General features: G+C 59.7%; 2 protein-coding genes across 23 annotated transcripts in view; one reads left to right on the top strand and one right to left on the bottom strand.

The window, feature by feature from the left end:
- The window catches only part of DEGS2 (delta 4-desaturase, sphingolipid 2), a 79,113-nt gene extending 65,409 nt beyond the window's left edge, over window positions 1–13,704 (top strand). For all 6 annotated transcript variants that reach the window (XM_027520721.1, XM_027520723.1, XM_027520722.1 and 3 more), the window contains 2 exons: window positions 8,488–9,230; window positions 11,045–13,704. In XM_027520721.1, the coding sequence (XP_027376522.1) occupies window positions 8,514–9,230; window positions 11,045–11,191 (864 nt within the window). In that variant the 5' untranslated portion in view covers window positions 8,488–8,513 and the 3' untranslated portion in view covers window positions 11,192–13,704. The remainder of the gene's footprint in view (window positions 1–8,487; window positions 9,231–11,044) is intronic.
- The window catches only part of EVL (Enah/Vasp-like), a 147,230-nt gene continuing 138,460 nt past the window's right edge, over window positions 13,074–21,843 (bottom strand). For 8 of the 17 annotated variants that reach the window (XM_027520713.1, XM_027520709.1, XM_027520707.1 and 5 more), the window contains exons 9-14: window positions 20,770–20,836; window positions 19,184–19,322; window positions 19,026–19,088; window positions 15,008–15,074; window positions 14,616–14,673; window positions 13,683–14,422 (exon numbers count right to left, since the gene is read on the bottom strand). In XM_027520713.1, coding sequence (XP_027376514.1) covers window positions 14,346–14,422; window positions 14,616–14,673; window positions 15,008–15,074; window positions 19,026–19,088; window positions 19,184–19,322; window positions 20,770–20,836 — 471 coding nt within the window. In that variant the 3' untranslated portion in view covers window positions 13,683–14,345. Of the gene's footprint in view, window positions 13,537–13,682; window positions 14,423–14,615; window positions 14,674–15,007; window positions 15,075–19,025; window positions 19,089–19,183; window positions 19,323–19,695; window positions 20,401–20,769; window positions 20,837–21,843 lie in introns of those variants that run through there. The other 9 variants (XM_027520708.1, XM_027520716.1, XM_027520701.1 and 6 more) reach the window with 8 other exon arrangements.

The following is a 21,843-nucleotide window of genomic DNA, read 5'->3' as shown; positions in this document are numbered from 1 at the left end:
CCCCCCAGCCAGCCGTCTCCCTCCTTGCCCTCACTCGGCCTCACCTTCTCACCTGGGGCCCCTGGGGGCCTTGCTAAGTCCAGCAGGCACCTGTCCTGCCTTCCTTTCTCTGACCCTCTTTGACCCCCGCAGTGGGACACCCCAAGCCCACAGCTACAGCTATCCAGAATCTGACTGTGCCCTGTGACCTCGTTAGGCCTGCGTGGCTGGAGGTCCCCGGAACATCTTCTCGGGGAGGACCCCAAGCCTCCCAAGCTCCCCTGGGGCCCGGAAGCCCTGGCATTGAACAGGTTCAGTGTTTGCCATTCCACCTGTCCAGCAGGTGGTAGATGGAGAGTGAACCAGTTTGACCCGCTCACCAGCGCTGCGTGGGTTGGACCAGAGTTGCTGCAGTTCAGTCGCTCAGTCGTGTCCGACTCTGTGACCCCGTGGACTGCACACTCCAGGTTTCCCTGTCCTGACCAGCTCCCGGAGCTTGCTCCAACTCATATCCATCGAGTCGGTGATGCCATCCAACCATCTCATCCTCTGTCGTCCCCTTTCCTCCTCCCACCTTCAATCTCTCCCAGCATCAGGGTCTTTTCCAATGAGTCAGTTCTTAGCATCAGGTGACCAAAGTATTGGAGCTTCAGCTTCAACATCAGTCCTTCTAGTGAATATTCAGGATTGATTTCCTTTAGGACAGACTTATTGGATGTCCTTGCTGTCCAAGGGATTCTCCAGAGCGGCCCCACTTAGATGGTGCCTTTCTGGGGTCTTTACTGAAGGCTGAGTCTGTTCAGTGAGGCCTCCCAGCTGTGCCACCTCTGGCATCTGCTGCCCACCTGCCCCCAGCTGCTCTGCTGTCTGAACTCTCACAGGGTCTTGCCTGGGCCCCCCTTGGGCTGTAGCACTTGCTCTGCCCATCCCCCCACTGTCCCAGCTTGCTGGGGCGCCTCGCCCGTCTCTCTGGCCTGGACGGGGCTCTGGGCCGCGGGGAGGTGTTCTGGAGCTTGGCCCCTTCTCAGATTGCCCTGAGCTGCCCAGCGTCTAGCTTGTGCATCGATCCTCTTCCCGTTGCTCCCAGCAGGTTGGCCAGGCCCAGTGGCGTAGTGGTCTGGGAGTCTGGGGCCTGTTCTCACAGGTTAAAGCACGTCTGGGGCCAGATCGGCTTCCACCATCAGCCCATGGCCCCAAGAGTCAGAAACGGGACGTTTTTACTCTCAGGTCAGGAAACTGTGTTTAATAACAACAGTAGTAACAGCTCCTAGGGCTCTGAGCCATCATCCCGGGCTCGCCACAGTCTGGATGCGGGGGAGCGGGGGGGAGCAGGCATCACCCCCATTTCCCGGATGCGGAGACCTAGGCCGGGGCAGTGTGCAGCCAGGACTTGGTCGGCCAGGGTCGGGGCCTGGGGACCGGGCACTCCTGCCCATGTTGGGGCCACGGCCAAGCTGAGGGAAGCTGGGTCCTTGGGGAACTGTAAGGAAAGCAAGAAGGGGGTGCCAGGCCAGGCAGGGGGGACCCCCAGGGCGCTCCCCTTTGTTCCACTCACGCAGGACTTACTGGCCTTGTTCGACAGACGGGGCACTGGGGACTCGCCATTCAAGGTCACAGCCCTGGCCTCTGAGCAGCGCAGGACTGGCCTGTTCCTGGGCCTGGATCCCTGAGCTGGGGTTCTGGTCCCTGCTGGCCCAGAACTTGCCAGGCTGTGGTCACCTGGAACAGGTGTGGCCTGCCCTGTGGGCCTGGCCTCCTTCCAAGGGGAACGGGGCAGCGGGGGTGGGGGCAGGCCCTGTAGAGGCTGGTGGCCCCTGGCCACCTGAGTCAGCTCCCAGGTGTGTCCGGGCAGGTAAGGGCCCAGTCCCTGATTGCTCAAGGAGGGAGGCTGGTGCCCAGAGACCCGGCCCTGCTGGTCGGGAGACTGGTGGAGCCCGGCGGGGCCTGTGGCCCCAGTCTGACATCCAGGTACGCAAAGGCCGGGGACCTTGCATTTGATGAAATGCAAGCCTGGGCTGTGGGTGAGAGCTTCCCCACTGCTGCGGTTGCAGGCGCATCCTTCTGGCCCCGGCTGTCATGCAGACACCTCTTCCTCCCCTGTTCCACCCCGCCGTGGCCGCTGGACCCCCTCCCCAGGGGGTCCCTCTCAGCCCCCCACCAGAGGCACCCATTTTCCTGGGGAACACTGAGGCCCACCCTCTGACATGTCCCTGCTCACCCTGACCCCTTCTCAGGGCCGGAACGAGCTGGAACGAGGCCTGCCCCCTGCACCCCCTCCCGAGTGGGTCCCACACGCCAGCCCCCACCCTCCGGCTGGGTCCTTGGTTTTCCTGGCCCTTCCCGGCAGGGTGATGCTGGGCTCACGCCATGCTGGCTGGTCTGCCTTGGCCAAGGCAGGCGGGCCGTGTGGCCCTCGATGGACGGGGCAAGCATGAGTGGCCACTGTGCCCAGCGCCAGGCTGGGCAGAGGTGGAGCCTGAGGCCATGTGGGCTGCTGGAGCCCCGGGCTTTCCTCATCCGCCGTCCCACTGCTGCGAGTCTCCTAGGCCTGCAGACACCACACTTGTGCCCTCACGGTCCTAGAGGTCCGATGCCTGACCCGGCTGCAGTTTCCTCCGGGGGCGCTGGCGGGGGAATCTGTACCCTGGCCTTTAGAGCTCCTGGAGCCGCCTGCTTCCCTTGGCTTGCGGCCCTTCCTCGTGGCCCTTCCGTCGTCACAGCCAGTGAGGGAGGTGGAGACTTTGTGCATCCTCGAACCTCCTCTCCTGCCCGCTTCCCCGCTGTCCTCAGCCTGGGGTGATGCTACCGCTGGGATAACCCAGAAGCTCCTTGCTGTTGTGAGGTCTGCAGACCAGCACCCTGGGTGCCGTGGAAATAGGGAGTAGGAGGTGGGCATCTTTGGGGGTGCTGTTCTCTGCTCCCCCCACAGTTGCCAGTCTCTCCCTCCACCTTGGGAGCTGGTTTCAGGCGGCAGGGCCTTGCTCTCCTGTCCCTGCCTCTTCTTCTGCCCGCTTGGGGCAGTGGGCATCACATGGGGGCCTCTGGCCTTCCTGGGGAAGCCAAGTGGCCTCCCACAACAGGGGGATGACCCACGTGGCTGCTGCTGGGCCACGTGGGCAGGCCTGGGAGGAAGCACCCACTGGCCTAATCCCACCACCCCCAACCCCAGCATCCCCATCTGCGGGGAGCAGCCTGGTTGCCTGTTAAACCTGCTGGGTCTCCATGTGTTGGCCGCTTGTCACAAAGCACAGATTAATCTGGGTGCCTGCTCCCAGCCAGTCAGCCCGAGGCTCCGTATCTTATCTCTCCATCCTCCCAGTGGCCTGTTGATGGTTCAGAAAGGAACCCTTGGAGCTGAGGTAACCTGCTTGGAGCTGGCATTTTTATTTTTTTACTTTTTTTCTATTATGGGAAGCTCTAACATAGAATCTGTCATTCTAACCATGCGAGCTGTGCTCAGTTGCTCAGTTGCGTCCGACTCTTTGTGACCCCATGGACTGTAGCCCGCCAGGCTCCTCTGTCCGTGGGGGTTCTCCAGGCAAGAACACTGCAGTGGGTAGTCCATCCCTTCTCCAGGGGATCTTCCTGATCCAGGAATGGAACCGGGGCCTCCTGCATCGCAGGCGGATTCTTTACCAGGACACTACATGCCTTCCGGTCACTGCCCCGCCCCCCGCCCCCAGCCCCGGCAGCCTCTGCTTTCTGCTCTGTGAACTTGCCTGTTCTGGGTACTTCACGTAAGGGGAACCATGCAGTCTGTGGCCTTTGGCTGCTCTCACCCTGCGTAATGCCTTCAAGGTTCATCCTATTTTAAGTTGCCTGGGTCAATCCTTTATTCCTGTTTTTGGAGGAAGAGGTGCTGGTAGTTTATTCGGGAGTCAATTCCCAGGAGCAGGATTAAGGATGCTGACCTTGTGAAGTGGGGAAGTCAGAAAGTCAATATAAGGAATTTTTGTTTTCCCGTAGCCCCCAACTTTACTATTTGAATATTTGCAACTCTGACTCTATACATAAGTTTTAATTTCTTACAAAACTCTACATTCCATATTGCTAGGTCACTTTGCTGTCCATCTCACATCACATTTTCATCAAGAGGTATTTCCCCAAATGACAACCGGCCTGACTGTGTGCTTGCTGTTGTTGTTTTCAGTTGCTAAGTTGTGTCTGACTCTTTCAACCCCATGGACGGTAGACTTCCAGGCTCCTCTGTCCATGGGATCTCCCAGGCAAGAATACTGGAGTGGGTTGCCATTTCCTTCTCCATGTAAGGATTTTTTAAATTGAAGTATAACTGACCTATAACATTATATTTATATTACCTTCAGGTATACAACATAATGATTAAAAAAATTTTTTTAATGGAAATACAGTCGATTTATAATGTTTCACATATACAGTAAAATGGTTCAGTTATATAATATACATGCATATAAATATATATATAATTTTTTACATTCTCTTCCATTATAGATTATTACAAGATATTGAGGATAGTTCCCTATGCTTCACAGTAGGTCCTTGTTGATTATCTATGTTATATATAGTAATGTGGATATTTTAATCCTAAATACCTAATTTATCCCTCCCCCCAACACAATGATTTCATGTATTTCAAAATGACTCCCATAAGTCTGGTTAACATCTGTCATCTTACAGTGTTACAATTTTTTATCTTGATGAGTTGATGAGTTCTTGGATGACAAATTCCCCTTTTTTTTTTTCCAGTTTTGAGATGTAATTCCCAGATAACATAAGTTTAAAGTGTACAGCATAATGGTTTGATATGTGTATATGCTGCAAAACGATTACCGTAGTAAGTTTAGTTGGCATGGGATGACGAATTCTTGGTGAGAACTTTCAAGACCTGCTTTTGTAGCTGTGATCACCATCCTGGGTATTACGTCCCTATGTCCTGCTTGTTTTCTAACTGGAAGTTTCGTTCCTCCCTGAGGCCGAATAATATTCTATTGTGTGGCTGGACCTCATTTTTGTTTATCTGCTTATCAGTTAATGGACACTTGGGTTGTTCCTACTTTCTGGCTGTTGTGAATAGCTCTCTGAACATGGGTGTGCGTGTTATCTATTGTGTCCCTGAATTTAAATTCTTTAGGAGTGGAACTGCGTGGTCTTATGGTTAATTCCATTTTTAACTTTACGAGGAACCTTCCGATTGCTCTCCGCAGCGGCTGCACCATTCTGCATTCCCACTGGCAACATACAGACAAGGGTCGCTGTTTCTCCGCAGCCGTGTCGGCACCTGTTATTTTCTGGTTTGCTGAGCGGCTCGGAGTCGGGACCGCACTGTGGTGCTGGCGGCACCCTGGTGACTGACGATCGAGCATCTTCTCACGTACTTAGAGGACCAGGTGCGCGTCTTTGGAGAAACATCTATTCAAGTTCCTTTGCCCATTTTTCATTGGGCTGTTTGTCTTTTTGTTTGGGGGTTGAATGAGATCTTTATACATTCTGGTTATTAGACCCTCTTTCCAGAGCTGGAATTTGAACCTGTTATGAACGCTGCTCCCTTCCAACCCCACCTGGGGATGCTGTGGTCCTTGGGGGCCCATTAAGCAGGGCTGAGATTTATCATCCATCCTGGGCTTGCTTGTGCTTTCCCAAGTTCAGGTTTGACACTGTGCTGTGACCACCATTCTCTTGGACCTGATTAGGTGGTGTCCTTTGCAGATTCAGGGAGAGCTCTCTGGATCAAAGGACCCAGGCAGTTGTGCGAGGTTTGGAAGCTTGGCAGTGGCCCCAGCGGTAGAGGGAAGGAGCCGGAATAAGAACAGGGGGTGGGGCAGGAGGGCTTCCCTGGGGTTCAGTGGTAAAAAAGTAAGTGAAGGTCACTCAGTAGTGTCCAACTCTGTGAGTCCATGGACTGTAGCCTTCCAGGCTCCTCTGTCCATGGGATTCTCTGGGCCAGAATACTGGAGTGGGTAGCTGTTCCCTTCTCCAGGGGATCTTCTCAACCCAGGGATCGAACCCAGGTCTCTCACACTGCAGGTGGATTCTCTTAGCATATGAGCCACCAGGGAAGCCCAAGAACACTGGAGTGGGTACCCTATCCCTTCTCCAGGGGATCTTCCTGACCCAGTGATCAAACCAGGATCTCCTGCATTGCAGGCGGATTCTTTACCAGCTGAGCTATCGGGGAAGCCCCAGTGGTAAAGAATCTGCCTGCCAATACAAGAGATATGAGTTCAGTCCCTGGTCCCAGAAGATGGTACATGCCATGGAGCAACTAAGCCCGTGCACGACAACCATTGCACCTGTGCTCTAGAGCGCGCAGACCACAACTACGGAGCCCACACTCCCTAGAGCCCGTGCTCTGCAAAGAGAAGCCGCCACAACGAGAAGCCTGGTACCATGACCAGAGGGTAGCCCCTGCTTGATGCAATTAGAGAAAAGCCCTTGTAGCAACGAAGACCCAGCACAGCCCAAAATAAAGAAGTAAAATTGTATATTAAAAAAATAACAGGGGGCAGGGGTATGATATTCAGAGCCCACCCTGGCCCCCGGCTGGCTGTCTTGAGGCCGAGTGTAGCGCGATGCTCACTTGCTTGGAGCCCAAACCACTGCAGCTGCCAGACGAGGTGACAGCTCGGTGGGAGTGTTGCTGCGTAGGCAGCGGGGCTCTAAGTGCTGCCGGGGGCTTCTGTGGGCCTCCTGGGCAGAGGTTCCAGGACGTGGGGACCCCCACAGCGACAACTGGCATCTCTAGCCGACGCGAGCTGGCCCGCCATCAGGAGCCAGGACCAGTCTGGGGGACACACACCTCGCAAGGCACATCCGGCCCGTGCGTGTCCCTCTGAGACTCAGAGGCCCAGGGAGGGTGGCACCACGGCTACCCAGCGAGATCAGGGCCAACCTTGAGATGGGCTTGTGGTGCCACTGCGGCTTCGGTGGGGGGACTTGGAGCGAGCTTCCCCCCTGACTGGACAGAATTCCTTGGCTCTTGTGTGTTTCGCCTTGCATACCCCCAGGGACAGGCAGCTCACCACCTCTAAAACAGTTGATTCCATTGCTGAGTGGCTCTGACAGGAAGTTCTCTGTGGGGAGGAAGGAGAAGCTGTTACCTGCTTCCCATTCTGAGCGCAAAAGGGAAGCGACTTCCTGGGTCACTCAGAGGGACGAGCAGGCCAAGATCTGACGCTGGCCTGGTCAATTCGAGTCAGGGCCCGGCCTCTGCTGCAGCCCTGGAGAACCTCTTCCCAGGCCAGCCTGAGGCTGCCCAGCTGCTGGCTGGCAGGAGGGGTGGACATGGGCACACTGGAGTCAGGCACTGATGGTCCTGAGGGCGCCTGAACCCTCACTGGCCTCAGTCCCCACCCGTGTGCCCGGGCACTGGCCCCACCTGAGGAACCCAGGGACAGAGCGGACCTGGGGTGGGCGCGTGACTGTCCCCTTGAGCGCGCGTCGCCCCTGCCCTGTCCCTCCCGGCCTCTGGACACAGCACCAGCCAGCTCGGCAACCTTGCGCCTGGCCCTGCCTACCCCCTCCAGCCAAGCAGAGGTTTCCAGCAGGTGCTGCCCTCTAGACCAGGGGCCCCGACTCACCCTTTTCTCTCCCAGCTGCTCCTGAAGGCCCTCTTCTGCTTGGGCAACTCCCACTGTCATTGTGTTTTCCCTTTTCTGTTAAACGAAATACAGAAAAGTACAAACGATGTGATAACAAACACCCCACCCCCACCCCAATAAGCATATCCAACATTTTATCATATTTCCTTCAGATCCTGTTTAAAAGAACTGAAACACAGACAAAGCCAGAGCCCTCCACATTCCCCTCCCCCAGCTCCGCTGCCCCCTCCCAGGGCCCAGACAGTCTGCTGGTGGCCCCCCCCTTGAAGACCCAATCACGCACAGCACCGCGTGGGTATCGAACAGGCAGCTCCTGGCAGCTGCTTTGATTTCGGGCATCAGAAAATCTGTGATCCAGGCTGACACCTGAGGCTGGTGACCAAGACCCGCCACTCTGGGAAGTCTCCCCAGAGCCCCCCTGGGTGGGGGGGGTGGAGGAGAGTCTGCAGGTGCACAGAGTTTGCAGGACTCTCTGGGTCACTGCCTGGGGGCTTGATGGTGGAGGGGAAAGGCTGGAGGGAGGGAAGAGAGCAGGAAAAATGGGAGGAAGAGAGGAAGGGGAAAAAAAAAAAGAGGAAGGGGGAGGGGGAGAGGAGGGGGAGGGGCGAGGAAGAAGGGGGAAGGGGAGGAGGGAGAGCGGAAGGAAGGGGAGGAGGGAAAGTGGAAGGAGGGGGAGGGGAGGCCAGCAGGGGCGGGGGCGGGGGCGGGGGCGGGGGCGGGGGGGGGGAGGGAGGGAAAGCAGGGGGAGGGGGAGGGCCGGTGGGGAGAGGGGAAGGGGGGGGGAGGGGAGGGTCGGGGGTGGGGGGAGGGTCGGGTCGGGGGCGGGAGGGGAAGCAGGGGGAGGGGAAGGGCCGGCGAGGGAGGGGAAGCACGGATTTGGGATCCAGGCGGCCAGTGCCCACCTCACCTTCTCCCCCGCCCTTCCCTGCAGCCAAGTACCCGGCCATCAAGGCCCTGATGCGGCCGGACCCCTACCTCAAGTGGACGGTAACGGCAATGGTGCTGGCGCAGCTGCTGGCCTGCTGGCTGGCGCAGGGGCTGGCGTGGCGCTGGCTCTTCTTCTGGGCCTACGCCTTCGGGGGCTGCGTGAACCACTCCCTGACGCTGGCCATCCACGACATCTCGCACAACACCGCCTTCGGCACGGGCCGCCCTTCCCGCAACCGCTGGTTTGCCATCTTCGCCAACCTGCCCGTGGGCTTGCCCTACGCCGCCAGCTTCAAGAAGTACCACGTGGACCACCACCGCTACCTGGGTGGCGACGGGCTGGACGTGGACGTGCCCACGTACTTCGAGGGCCGGCTCTTCTGCACGCCGGCCCGCAAGCTGCTCTGGCTGGCCCTGCAGCCATTCTTCTACACTCTGCGGCCGCTCTGCGTGCACCCCAAGGCCATGACCCGCATGGAGCTGTGCAACACCCTGGTGCAGCTGGCGGCCGACGCTACCATCTATGCCCTCTGGGGGCTCAAGCCCATGGTCTACCTGCTGGCCAGCTCCCTGCTGGGTCTGGGCCTGCACCCCATCTCGGGCCACTTTGTGGCTGAGCACTACATGTTCCTCAAGGGCCACGAGACCTACTCCTACTATGGGCCCCTCAACTGGATCACCTTCAATGTGGGCTACCACATGGAACATCATGACTTCCCCAGCATCCCCAGCTGCAACCTGCCCCTGGTAGGCGGGGTCAGGCCGCTGCCGGGATGTGTTGGGGGGTGAGGCGTGGGGGGGTGAGGCGGGGAGGCTGGGGAGGGCTTTGGGCTGCACTGTGGCCTCTTTTTCTCTCCTGCTGACCACCGGGTGGCCACGTTCTCCCTTGTGGTCCCCAGGGCAGGAGGAAAGGCCACGAGGCACATGGAGTGCCTGACTGGAGAACAAGGAGGTGAATTCAGGGTGGGCAGGGGCTCGAGGGGCATGTTACAGTTCAGGCCTCTTGGTTTAATGAGAGCCTGTTTGAGCACAGCGGTGACGGTCACGGGCGGGCTGTGTGTCTTGGGCCCACCCGCTGGCCCTCTCTGTGCCTCAGAGGGTGCGGCAGTAGCACTGGTGTGGGTGAAGCAACCGCCTTTTGACCCTGTCCCTCCTTGTTCTTGTCCCTGCCCTGTGACCCTCCAGGGCCCCCTCATGGCACAGAGGACAGAGAGCCTTGCCCTTTGTGACCCAAGGGGTCTGGCCTGAGCTGTCTCAGAGTGAAGCCTCCAGCCTGGGCTGGTGCCTGCGTCCTGGGAGACCTGGGGTTGGAGAATGTCTAAAGGAGCAAGAGGGGGCAGGCGGGGGGGCCTTCCGCTCTGCTGCTGGCTGGTTAGAGCAGAGGTGCGGTGCCCAGGGAGGCTGGAGGTTGCTGTGTTGGGAATAGTGAGTGTGCGGAGTCTGTGTGTGTGTGTGTCCCTGTGTGTTCACGTGGTTAGGTGTGCCTGTATGTACATGCATGTCTGGGTGTGCCTGTTCACCCACCCACGTGTGTCTGAGTGTGTGTGAGCACTGGTCTGGGTGTGCAGGTGTCCGTACCGTGCCCACCCAGTGACTCCTGCACAGCACCGAGGTCCTGCTCTGCTGAGCACTGTCTCATGGGTGCCTCACCACAAGCCCATGTGACATTTCAAGGTCATCATGCCCATTTCATAGATGAGAAGGCAGAGGCTCAGGTTGGGGGGTGGTTCCCTGCTCCCAGGAAGCAGCAGAGCCAGACCCTTGACCCAAGATGCTAACAGGAGCATCTGGTGTCAGCTGTGACCCTTTACTCCTCCCAAGCAAAGTCAAAGGCTCCCAGCTCCCACCTTTCGGGTCCCCTCATCCCCCTCATCCCCCCTCCCGCCCCATCTTTGGCTCTAAAGCAGGTCCTGCGCACCTGGCGAGTCCTCGGCCGCCTCGGGGGCGGGGGCGGGGAAGGGGAGGCCTTTCCCGAGGTCGGCGAGCAGGGGACATGCTGGTGTGGATGTAGCTGCTGAGGCTGGAGCACTTCCTGGAGGAGGCAGGCTGAGGGTGTCAGGTGCAGAGGGGGGCAGGGAGCTGGAGTGGGAAACAACAGGTACTGAGGCCAGAGCGGAAGGTGATGGGGTGAGGGCGTGGTGGGAGCCGAGGTCAGAGGAGAGTCTGCAGGTTCACGAGGGCATCTTGTGCCGGCACGGAGGCGCGGGGACAGACCGTGGTTCAGCAGGACTCAGAACTCCGGCCCACCCCAGGGCTCCTGGATCGGAGACTTGGGGTGTGGGCCCCCGGGAAGGAGGGGAGTGTGCATTTTAATTCCTCACCCTACTTGGGGCCGGGGGGGAGGGGCAGGGGGGTGGGAGTGTGAGGAGCTCAGCGCCTCCTGGTGCCAATGGCCCCTCCGCCTTCGGGCAGCGCCTGCGGCCTCCTGCTTGGCTCAGCTGGAGGACATGGGAAGCCTCATCGCGCGGACAGGGCGTGCGCGTGCTTATGTAGTCTGTGTGCTCGCACGTTTCTGCGTGCGTGCGCGCGCGGCCTCTGACCCGCTCGTCCCTCCCCTGCAGGTACGGAAGATCGCGCCCGAGTACTACGACCACCTGCCCCAGCATCACTCGTGGGTGAAGGTGCTCTGGGATTTTGTGTTCGACGACTCCCTGGGGCCCTTTGCGCGGGTGAAGCGGGTGTGCAAGCTGGCGGAGAACCGCCTGTGAGCCCCACAGCCGGCCGGTGCCCTGGGGCCCGTGTGCCCCGCTGGATGCAGGGCTGGCTGTCACCGTCCCACGGCCTAGTGTCCAGAACTGGTTCGGCTGTATTTGGTTCCCGCGCCCTGAGCCACTGCTCACTGGTGGCAGCGGGCACGGATGGCGGCTCGGGTTGTACATGGACCGGTGACCTCAGGCCGGCCCTCCCTTTCAGGGCTGGGCCTGACCCTGCCCTGGGCACTCTACGCTTAAGGAGCAGTCCTCCGGCGTCCCCATGGCCTAAATTAAATCCAGCGTTGGTTTTCAAGTCCCCAGAGCCTGCTTCCCCTGATTGGGCCTGGCTCCCTGCAAGCAGGGCCTGCCCTGTGCCCCCTCGTGGGGACCACACTGAGGCAGCATTCTGGCTGGCCCCAGGCATGGGCAGAGGTCCATGCGGCCCTCGGCCCATGCTCTTGCCTTAGCCCGCCCCCTGCCCTGGTCTGCCTCACCCCTGCTCCAGCTTGAGCCCACACCCTCACCAGCTCAGATGTGAAGATGGAGAAGGTACCACGGGCCGGGGAGATGGCGGGTGGACAGGTGGCCGGACCAAGGGGTGACAGCCCAAGTGAAGGGCAGCTCTGATGGTGTCTCCAGGACGTGGGGCACAGCCTGTCCTGGCTAAGCCAAGGGCTGATGGCACAGATGAGGGGGAGGCCTCAGCAGCCCCTGGCCCAGGGAGGGCTGTGTTGGGATGGGGGTCTGGGTCTCCCAGAGGCAGGCAGGCAGCAGGAGGGTGCTTGGGTGAGAGAAACACAGCACCCCTTGGAGACGTGAGGCTGTAGAAGCCGAGGACCACCCTGGGGGCAGGTGTGGGGCTGGGAGTGGCCGAGTGGTCTGACCACTGGGATGGCCCAGGAGACCCCTGCGCTAGATGCTAGAGGGCAGTGTTGCTGGGCAGGGAGCTCCGAGAGCCCAGCTGAGCCCTCCCGGTTGCCAGGCGCTTATCTGACCCTGCCCAGAGCTGAAGGTGGGCCCAGGGCTGTCAACCGTCCTAGGAGGAGGCAGCTCAGCAACTGGGAACACCCCGTGGACACCTGCCAGCCCTCCTCCCCACGGCCCCAGGATTCCTGGACTGTGGAAGGTGGGAGGAGCTGCACAGAGTACCTCTTGGAACTGTGGGTTGAAGCTGCTCCCCTCCTGACACGCAGAGCAGGCTTCCTCTGTCTCTCAGTTGCTGGGAGCATGCACTGAGATGGACTATGTCTAGCCTGGCCAGCAAGTGGTCCTGTTGTCCTGAGCCAGACTGGGGGGTGATGGTGGGGGCTCCTCCCATGGCCCTCAGAGTATGGCTGGGCCAGGGCCTGGGCACACTGCTGTCCTGGAGGCCGGGGGATGGTCACAGGATTTCAAAGCTTTCCTACTAGCTGGGGCCACTCTGGGCGAAGGGGCAGCAGTGGCCAGCGCTGAGGGCCAGACCCTTTGTGGTTCAGCCCTGCATGGTCTGAGACGTGCCTCTGATGGGCACAGGGGCTGCAGGAGACTGGGGGCAGGGCAGAGGCCACACCTGCTTGCCTTGCCTTCCAGTCTGGCTGAGCCCGAGTCACAGGGCCCCATCTGTGAGGTTGGGGTGGGGGTTTGAGCAGGTGCACCCTCCTGGCCCCTTGGATGCTCCTGCACGGGTCCCATACAGGGCCCACCTCCCTGGAGGAGGCTGGCCAGGGGCAGCCCCAGGACTCCCGCTGGAAGTGCCTGAGCTGGCAGCTCACATACCATCCTTCCTTGCCTCACTCCCAAGGCCCCCGCCTTGACCCCCCTACTCCGGGCACCACTCTGCAGACCCTCCCCCAAGAAGAGGCCTCCTCAGCCAGGCGCGACCAGGAGCTGGCGCTGAGTGAACAAGCCAGAGCCGGGGTGTGGACAGTAAGCGTTTATTACCAAGTGGACACAGACGGCTTGGTGTGTGGACAGACCCTCGCCGCCGGGATGCGGGGAGGAGCCGTGTGGAAGCGGCCGCCGCTCCCGAGGGCACCTAGGAGAAAACTTGAGACCTTCTAACAAGGCGCGTGACTTGGGGTGTCTTCTCTATGAACCCAAAGAAACGTACACTTAAATAGATAGAAAATACAAAAAAGGCGGCAGGCCTGGCGTTGTCAGGTCGGATCTAAAAAATCCAGGAACTGAACCTTTCTCCTCATTTTAATATTTATCACCGGTTAAGACTTAAACGAAGCGTGTCCTGGCTTCAGTGCGGGCTGAGTGCCGGAGGCCTGGGCGCCGGGCTCCGTGGGGTCCCCGCCGTCAGCTGGCCCAGGTCATGGCGGCATCGGGGGTTCTGGCCTACGAGGTGCTGATCCCGCTCAGCTCCTGCCTGATGGCTGAGGGACAGGACGGGAGAGGGCTCAGTCCCTCAGCTGCCCACTCGCGGGGCTGTGCCCACCGCTACAAGCAGGTGGAGACCAAGGTGCCCCCAGCCCGCCCTGACCCCTCTGGCCCATGGCCTCCTGAGGCAGGGGCGCCCAGCAATAAAGTGGGGTTAACAGTTGGCCTCTGTGTCTCTTTTTGTTGGCTCCCGCTGTCTCCCCTCTTCATTCATTAACTCCTTATCTGCCCATCCCAGCCTGGTAGGGGACTGGACGAACAGGAAGTTGAGCGCTCTCTGTTGGATCAAGGACAGGGCGTGGCTGATCACCCAGCCCTGGGCAGGAGTCCCAGTCTGCTGGCTCCCAGACCCCGCCTCCCTGCTCTGTGGGCTTAGCCAGCCTGGCCCACACCTTTCCTTTTCCTCTGGCTCCAGATCTGAGCCGGCTGTTTCAAAGGCTCCGGTGGGGAGTGGACAGATGGATGTGATTCACTGGGACGAGGCCCTGCCCTCTGGAGCTGCACGCCTGCTCCCCAGGCCAGCAGTGCCTAGTGGGCTGTGGACTTGGTCAGGCCCTTAGGCAGTTCTGTGTCTTCTGGGGCCCTCTAGCCTCTGGGAAGGCAACAGTTGCCCCCTGTAGCCCCAAACTCGGGGATCGGAAGCAGCAGAATAAAGAGAGTGATCTAAATCCACAGGATACTAAGATAAATAACGGATGGTTCAAAGCTGCTCTGGACTAGCGAACGCACCCTTCCCACCACTGGCTCATCCAGGAGGGAGCCTGGGGGGTGGGGTCAGACGGAGGTGCAGACCGTGAACACGTGCTCACACTTGGACAAGTTCCTTAATCTGTCTGGGCCGCCTCAGTCTGCCCAACCAGAGAACTGGGAGGCTGGTGTGGGCTGTGGGGAGGAAGAACAAAACCCCTCAACACAAACCCTCAGCCTCTCGGCCCAGGATGGCCTCACTGGCTGGGCCCTCCTGACCCCTGGCTTGCAGCCCTGGGCACAGGCACCCCTGCCCTCCCCAAGGCGTGAGCCTGGCTGGGTGCTGCCCCGTGGCGGGGGTCAGGGTGGGGGGCGCCCTGCCACTCACCGTCGATGATCTCCTCCTTCACTTTGTGAAGCTCCCGGACCACCTCCTCGAGGATCTCCTGTTGGGAGCAGGGCCTCAGGGTGAAGCTGGCAATGGTCACGGGCAGGGGAGGCCGGGCTCCCTTCAGAGCCATGTCCCTCTGTGTTCTCAGCTGCCCTCCCACTGGGGAAGGGTGTGTGTGAGGGGGGATGGGACATCCTGCGATGCCTCAGAAATACTTGGGCAAAGCCAGGGCGGACCCACCCAGAGGCAGGCTGGGAGGGCCCAGAGCCCCTTCCTGGTGAAGACGGGGCAGGGGCATTGAGGCTGCATGTGGCTCCCCGCCCCCGTCCTCCTCACCCGCTGTCACCCCCGGCCCAGCTCCTTCAGACTCTCCAGACAGACCCGCCCACCTGTTTCATCCGGTCCAAGTCTAAGGCATCCAGGGCCACGTCGTTGACACTCCCTGCCGGCTTCATCCTGGGGAGAGGGCACCGGGGGGCTGAGCTCGAGAGGCACGTGGGCGCCCCAGTGCTTGCCCACTGAGGGTCTGCTCCGCCCTCTTCAAATGCTGCTGCTTTGGTGCTTCAGAAGGACTCTCACGCCCCGTCTCCACCTTGAGAGGGCCTCTTGGGTACCGTGACCATGTTTCCGAACCCAAGCATCAGGACCTGGGGTCTCCCGACTTGACGGTGCTCACACGGAAGCGCCCACGCGTGGACGGCATTCCGAGCCACACGCTCCCTCCCCTGGGAAAAGGATGCTGATAAGCTGGTTCTCAGAGTAAGGGCTCTGATCCTGGCTAGACCACAGCCTGGGGAAACCAGTGATGCTGGCATGAAACAGGAGACAACTGCTCAGCCCAGAGTAACCTACGTCTGACACGAACCAGCGGCCCTGGTGTTGGCAACCGGCTCTGCATCAGGTTTTGCTCTTCTCAGGCAGAGGGTTTGGTTCTGGGGACTGTCCTTCTCTGACATTTCTGAACTAAGCTTAGCTGGCTTGAAATTTAATGTTTCCTGCACACAAATCCTCCCTGGCAAGTCTCAACAGGGGCTTCTCTGGTGGTTCGGTGGTTAGGACTTGGTGTTTTCACTGCCAGGGCCCAGGTTCGATCCCTGGTTGGGGAACTAAGATCCCACAAGCAGCACAGCATGGTTAAAAAAAAAAGAAGAAAATCTTGGCAAATGCTTTCACCTGGCCTTTCAAAGGAGAATCACGGTGCCGAGGGAGCACTTTCTGGATTCAATCTCTCTCCCCATGTGGAGAGAGAGGCAGGGTCAGGGAAATGATGTGGCCAGAGCCGCCTACAGGGATCATGGACCCGACAGCCGGCAGACACACACTGACTGGGGGGAGTGGACATGTGACAGCGGACACACACATGACAGCCGGCAGGCACACACTGACTGGGGAGTGGACACGTGACAGCCGGCAGGCACACACTGACTGGGGAGTGGACACGTGACAGCCGGCAGGCACACACCGGGGGAACTGGCACGACCACCAGGCGTCACTGTACTGATTGGTCAGGCTGGGGTCCTCCGCAGCGGAGGAGAACCAGCAGGACGCTGAAGCGCCGGTGCGCTGTGACGGAGGACAGCGTGGAGGGGCCTCCACGTGGGCCAGCGATCCCCCTTCTGGGGACACAGCCGAAGGGAACGAGCTCGCTGCTCCCAGCAGACAGCCGCACCCCACGTCCGCTGTGGCGCTGTTCACAACTGCCACGACATGGAGACCACCTGAGCGCCCACGGACTGCTGAGTGGATGGAGATGATGTCCTATCTGTATCTACGTGGGTGTGTGTGCACACACGTGTACATGTATAGGTACACGTCACACACATTTATATAATGAAGTATTCCACGACGAGAAAGAAGGAAGTCCTGCCGTTTGTGACAACATGGACATGGCGCTGAGTAAGCAAGCCAGAGAGAGACAAATGCTGCATGATCTCACTTATACGTAAAATCCAGAAAAGCCCGTATTTAAAATGGGTGAACAACAGGGTCCTCCTGTGCAGCACAGGGACCTCTGCTCAGGGCCATGTGGCAGCCTGGATGAGAGGGGAGTCTGAGGGAGAGCACGGGGAGCTCTGCTCAGGGCACTGGCAGCCTGGGTGAGAGGGGAGTCTGGGGAGAGCACGGGGAGCTCTGCTCAGGGCACTGGCAGCCTGGGTGAGAGGGGAGTCTGGGGAGAAGGGACACAAGCGTAGGTATGGCTGAGTCCCTTCACTGTGCAGCTGAAACTCTCACAACGTTTCTTGTTCATCGGCTATACTTCAATACAAAATAAAAAAATCTCGAAAAGCCAAACTCATGGAAACAGAGACTGGCCTGGTGGCTGCCAGGGGTGAGGCAGTCGAGGGGCGCACAGCTGCAGTAACGAGGCAGACAGGCCGTGGGGGTGAACGGATGGCACGGTGGCTGCGGCTGGCGGTGCTGTGTTGCGGACTTGGGAGGAGCGCAGCAAGGTCTGCAAGTTCTCACCGCATACACAGAGGTATGACTGTGCGAGGTCACGGACATTTTAACCTGCCTGCCCGCGGTAATCATTTACAGCATCTAACACATGAAGTCATCGTGCTGTGTACCTTGAACTCACACAACGTTAGATGTCAATTATATCTCAGGAAAGCTGGATTAAAAAACCACTGAATGCCATGTAAATAAAATTTTAGTGGTCCAGTGCACATACCTGGATTAAAAAATAAAAAAACAAGGTGCTCCTGCACGTTTCTGGATGAATTCAGTAAAGAGGCCAAATGTGGTCCTGACTGAGTATGTAATTTTGGATCCTGGTAGGGAAAGAGGTCCCCTTCCCTGATGTAGGTTCAAGTCCTTGTTTCAAGAGCAATTTTCCAGGGCACCTGGACAAACCACGTCACCTCTCTGGGCCTTGGTCCTCCCCTCTGAACAGCCCCCCACCACCCCGACAGTGACCCCAACATCTCTGCGGGCCCTACAGCGGCTGCCCCCAGGGCACCATCTGTGAGTCTAGGAAGCGCTCTGGCTTGGAGCTGCAGAACTTGCTATCCCAGTGGGAACGCGTTGGACAGTGTTCTCGCCCTGAAAGGGATGCCTGGCTGCTCGAAACTTGGCAGCCTGTTCTTGCTCCACCAGCAGGAAGCAGCCACCTCCGCCAAGGGCTGCAGGCTGGCCCTGCCCGCCTCACCTCCCGGGCCCTGCTCTGGCTCCCGCCTGATGGGTTCACCTCCTGCCTCCAGCCAGGCGAGCGGGCCAGAGAGGCACTGCATCATGGCGCCCTGGCCCAGGGCGCACAGAACGCAGCCTGTACGTGGACAAACCCAGGCTTTCCCCCTCAGTGTGCCTTCCTCCGCCCTCCCCACGCCCTATGCTTGTCAGCCATGCTGCTCTGCTTTCTGTTCTCTGAACTCGCCAGGCTGGTGGCAGGCTTGGGGCCTTAGCATTCACCGCTCTTTCAGCTTGCAAGTCTGCCCCCATACTCTCTGCAGGGCGGGGTCCCCTCATCTGTGTCTGCTCAAACACTGCCTCTGAGAAGCCCCCTCGCTGAAGCCCCTCTGTGCCTGGCACTGCCGACCACGGGACCCTCAGTGTCTTCCTCCGAGCACCTGTGGGAACGCATGGTTGTCTTGTCTATGGGTCTTTGCACACGGAGACAAGTTCCGTGCAGGCAGGGACCTCAGGCCTGGCCGAGAAGCTGGCTGACTCGGGCCCCACATGAGCCCTGGCCGACACTGGGACGGCCCTCCCTGAGCACCTGTGTCTGTCTTCACCACTCCCGCAGGGCTGGCCAGAGCTGTCTCTTGGCTGACTCGGCCAGACCAGGACCAAGCGCCACCTGCTCTGGGCTGTTCCCTCCTATTTGTGACGGACGTTGGAGACACCCCTTAGTGCGGGCTCTAGAAGCCTGCACATTCAGGCGACACTCGGCCCGTGGTTACGATCTGATTGCCTGAGGTTTTTTTGAGCGACCTCTGTTGCAAACAACCCATCCCGTTATCATGTCAGCTTTTGATTTGGGAAACGTGGCCAGTATCTCCCTGGAAAGATGCAGAGGAAGCAGAGGAGGGCGGTGCGGGGCCAGCCCCGGGACAGCAGGCCGCGGGGCGCAGCGAGGGCTGGTGAGGGGGACTTGCTGCATGCGGCTGCCATCCATGCTTGACCGCCCTGCGGTGGGTGAGCAGACCTCCACAGGGGGTGGAGTGAGCGGAGGAGGCTGCAGACGCCCCCTGGCTAGCTGGGCGTCCCGGCTGGTGAGCCCAGAGCTGGGACTGCACCTCCACAGCCCCCCACCGACGAGGGTGAGGAGGAGCTGGTCTGCCCTGTCCCTCACGACGCACAGCCCGCCCTCTCCCAGAGACAGCTGTTAGACCACAACGAGGCAGGGGCTGGGGTGTTAGTCACGGGAGGGGACAGAGGAGGTCCCAGAGACAGGAGGTTCGGTACCTAGAGTGAGGCTGCGACTGCAGGGGGCTCTTAGCTTCGGGGCTCTTGGCCACAGATGGGGTTCTATGCAGTGGGCAGAATGAAGCAGAGGTGAGTTGGCGCCGAGGCCTGCCTGGGCCTCCACCCCAGGGGCAGTGCGGGCTTCTGGGGCGGCTCACCTGGACAGCGAGGAGGACACGGGCTTCTCCGCTGAGCCGCTCCGCTCCCAGGGCTTCCGGCTGGCCTCTGTCGGTGCACGGCACGGACGAAGCACCTCAGGGCTGGGAGTGCGCCCGTGGCCCCACGCCCCGCAGCATCCTAGGCAGATGGCCCCGCCCCGGCTCCCGTGGCCCAGGTGGCCCTCGCAGGCCTGGCACCTGCGTCTCCCCAACTCAGGATGGGAGCCCCTGCTCCCACGACTCGGTTGACCTGGTTTCAAGTCCTCTCCCCATGGCTAGGGCTTTCCTTGGAATGTGCGCCGGCTGGGCAGGGAAGCTCTGAACCAGGACCTCCAGAAGCAGCCTGCCCCCAGCAGTGGGCCGGGCGGGTACAGGAAGCCCCTTGCCTGCACTCTCAGCGCAGCCCACGCCTGCCTTTGGGAGCCAGTGTCCCCGCTGTCCCTGGGCTCCGTGGCTTTCCCCACACACTGCTGCTAGCTCTTTCCCAACCTGGCCTTGGAAGTTGATTTGTCTTTCCTTTTTCAAGTGCTCTTTAATTGCATTTCACTTTACTACAAGAGGTCCACTGAAGTGAATGAGTTCCCTGACTTGGCAGGATGAGCAGAGAGGCAGAAGGGAAAGTTCCCTGGGGCAGCAGGGGCCAGCCACTCTGAGCTGAGCCTGGAGGCCACGGGCACACCTTCACTGAGCCTGCAGGGCGGACCTGGGAGCAGGACCACACCCGAGCTTCGGCACGTGGCCCTGGGCGTACCGCTTACACGCACTGAGCTTCTAACTGCGAACTCACAGTCCCTCTACTGGGATGTGACACTCACCAAGAATTGTGGCACTGCCTGAGGAGAGGCCACGGAACCCAGCCTCACAGGGAGGCCGATGAGCCAGCAGAGGGGCAGGACGTGAGGCCCAGGTGGCCGCAGAGCCGTGCCCCAGCGAGCTGCCAACAGCGGGCATGAGCCTCTCGCCACTGGCTGGGGTGGGGCGGCCTATTTTCTCTCTGTCCCCCCACCCCCACCACACGCTCGGGAGCACAGGCCTGGCTCAGAGCAGACCCTGAGACGTTTGTTGAATGACTGAGGGGCCAAATGCAGCGGCCTCTCTCCACCACAGAGCCTGAAGGCGCTCTTCTGACCACACCGCTCCAGAGCTTGCACCAGGATAGGTTCGCGGCGTCTGCTTTGCAGGCCTCATCTGGCTGACTGCTCAGTGAGCAAGGCTCCCTGGTGTTTTGCAAGGAGCACGACTGCGGCATTTACATGCTCCTCTTCAGAGCAGGGCCCAAGGCCAGGAAGCTGAGCCTCCGGGCCCATCTCCCCCACCCCTCCTAGGTGTGGGCAGACCCGCTGGGGAAACAGCTGGACAGGGCGCTCTCTCCCCCAGAGTGTCCTGCACGTGCTCAGGATCCGACTACAGGCGGCTGCTGACGGGGGCCGGAGGGGCTTCCGTGCAAGATGGCAGGGCGCCCCGCCAGCACAGCCTCTCTGCTCATCCGCCCATGGGGGAGGCCATGGGGGTCAGATTGTCTTTCTGTGAGAGCCCCTCCCACTCTAAGACCCCACACCTGGTGCAGGCAGGGTGGGGCCCCTTACCTGACGAGTTGGGGAGCTGCTGGCTGGCTGCTCGGGTCCCTGGAGATGGAGAGTTGCTGGGCTCTTCCTGAAACGGAAGAGAAAGGCTCTGCTGTCGATCTGGTTAGGAAGGCCGGCTGGGTGGGGACCTTCAGGCCAGGTCATCTAGGAGACCGCAGTTTTCCAAATTATCCAGTGAACGAGTGTTACTTCTACAGTGAGACAATCATTGTGCTTCACTAGTGAAAACCCCAGGTGGTGCAGGGAGGTGGTCCACCGCACAGCAGTTGGGGAAGAAGGCTGCAGGGAGACACAGCGGACGAGTCAGGACGACTACTCACCCCTGGCCTCCACACTGAGCACTGACCTCGCGACCATCAGGAACCCCCGTATTTGTGGGGTGCATGAAGAGAATTCTCGGAGTCGCTGATTCAGGGGCAAAAGAATGTGCTAGGCTGTGGGTCTCCAGAGGAAGACCCCCAGGAAGACCCTAGGAAGATCTCCCAGGCCTCTCGCTGTGAGAGAGTGGAGTTAATGAAATTATGGAAATCAACACATGTGCCTGGGGACCAGGACCCAAAGGAAACATGCCAGAGTGGGAGACATTATGGGTGAAATTACAGTAACTGGACAATAAATCAGAAAAAAATTTTAACATTATCCTATTATTTCAAAAGTAACTAATAAGACTGCTCCCTATATAAAGGAAAGTTTGGCCTCAGTTGCAAGCCGGGAAGAGGCCCCCCGGCCCCTGCCGCCTCGCAGCCTGTGCTCTTCATGGCTGGGACACATTCTCAGAGCCCCGCAGCCAGCAAGGGGCAGTAGCCCCGCAGCCAGCAAGGGGCAGTAGCCCTGCCCAAGCCACCTGACTCCACATTCGGGGGTGTGGGGTTCTCCCAAACGTGGAGGGCTCCACATTTCCTTCTTGAAACCTTGGACACCTTCAGTGAAGATCTGGAAAACACTGAAAAGTATAGAAACGAAAAAGCCAGGGACTCCCCTGGAGGTCCAGTGGTAAAGACTGACTGCTTTCACTGCTGAGGGCCCAGGTTCGGTCCCTGGTTGGGGAACTAAGATCCATGTGTAGTACAGCCA

Source organism: Bos indicus x Bos taurus, chromosome 21 (assembly GCF_003369695.1).
Source record: "Bos indicus x Bos taurus breed Angus x Brahman F1 hybrid chromosome 21, Bos_hybrid_MaternalHap_v2.0, whole genome shotgun sequence".
Lineage (NCBI taxonomy): Eukaryota > Metazoa > Chordata > Mammalia > Artiodactyla > Bovidae > Bos > Bos indicus x Bos taurus.
This window is presented reverse-complemented; position numbering and strand designations above follow the sequence as displayed.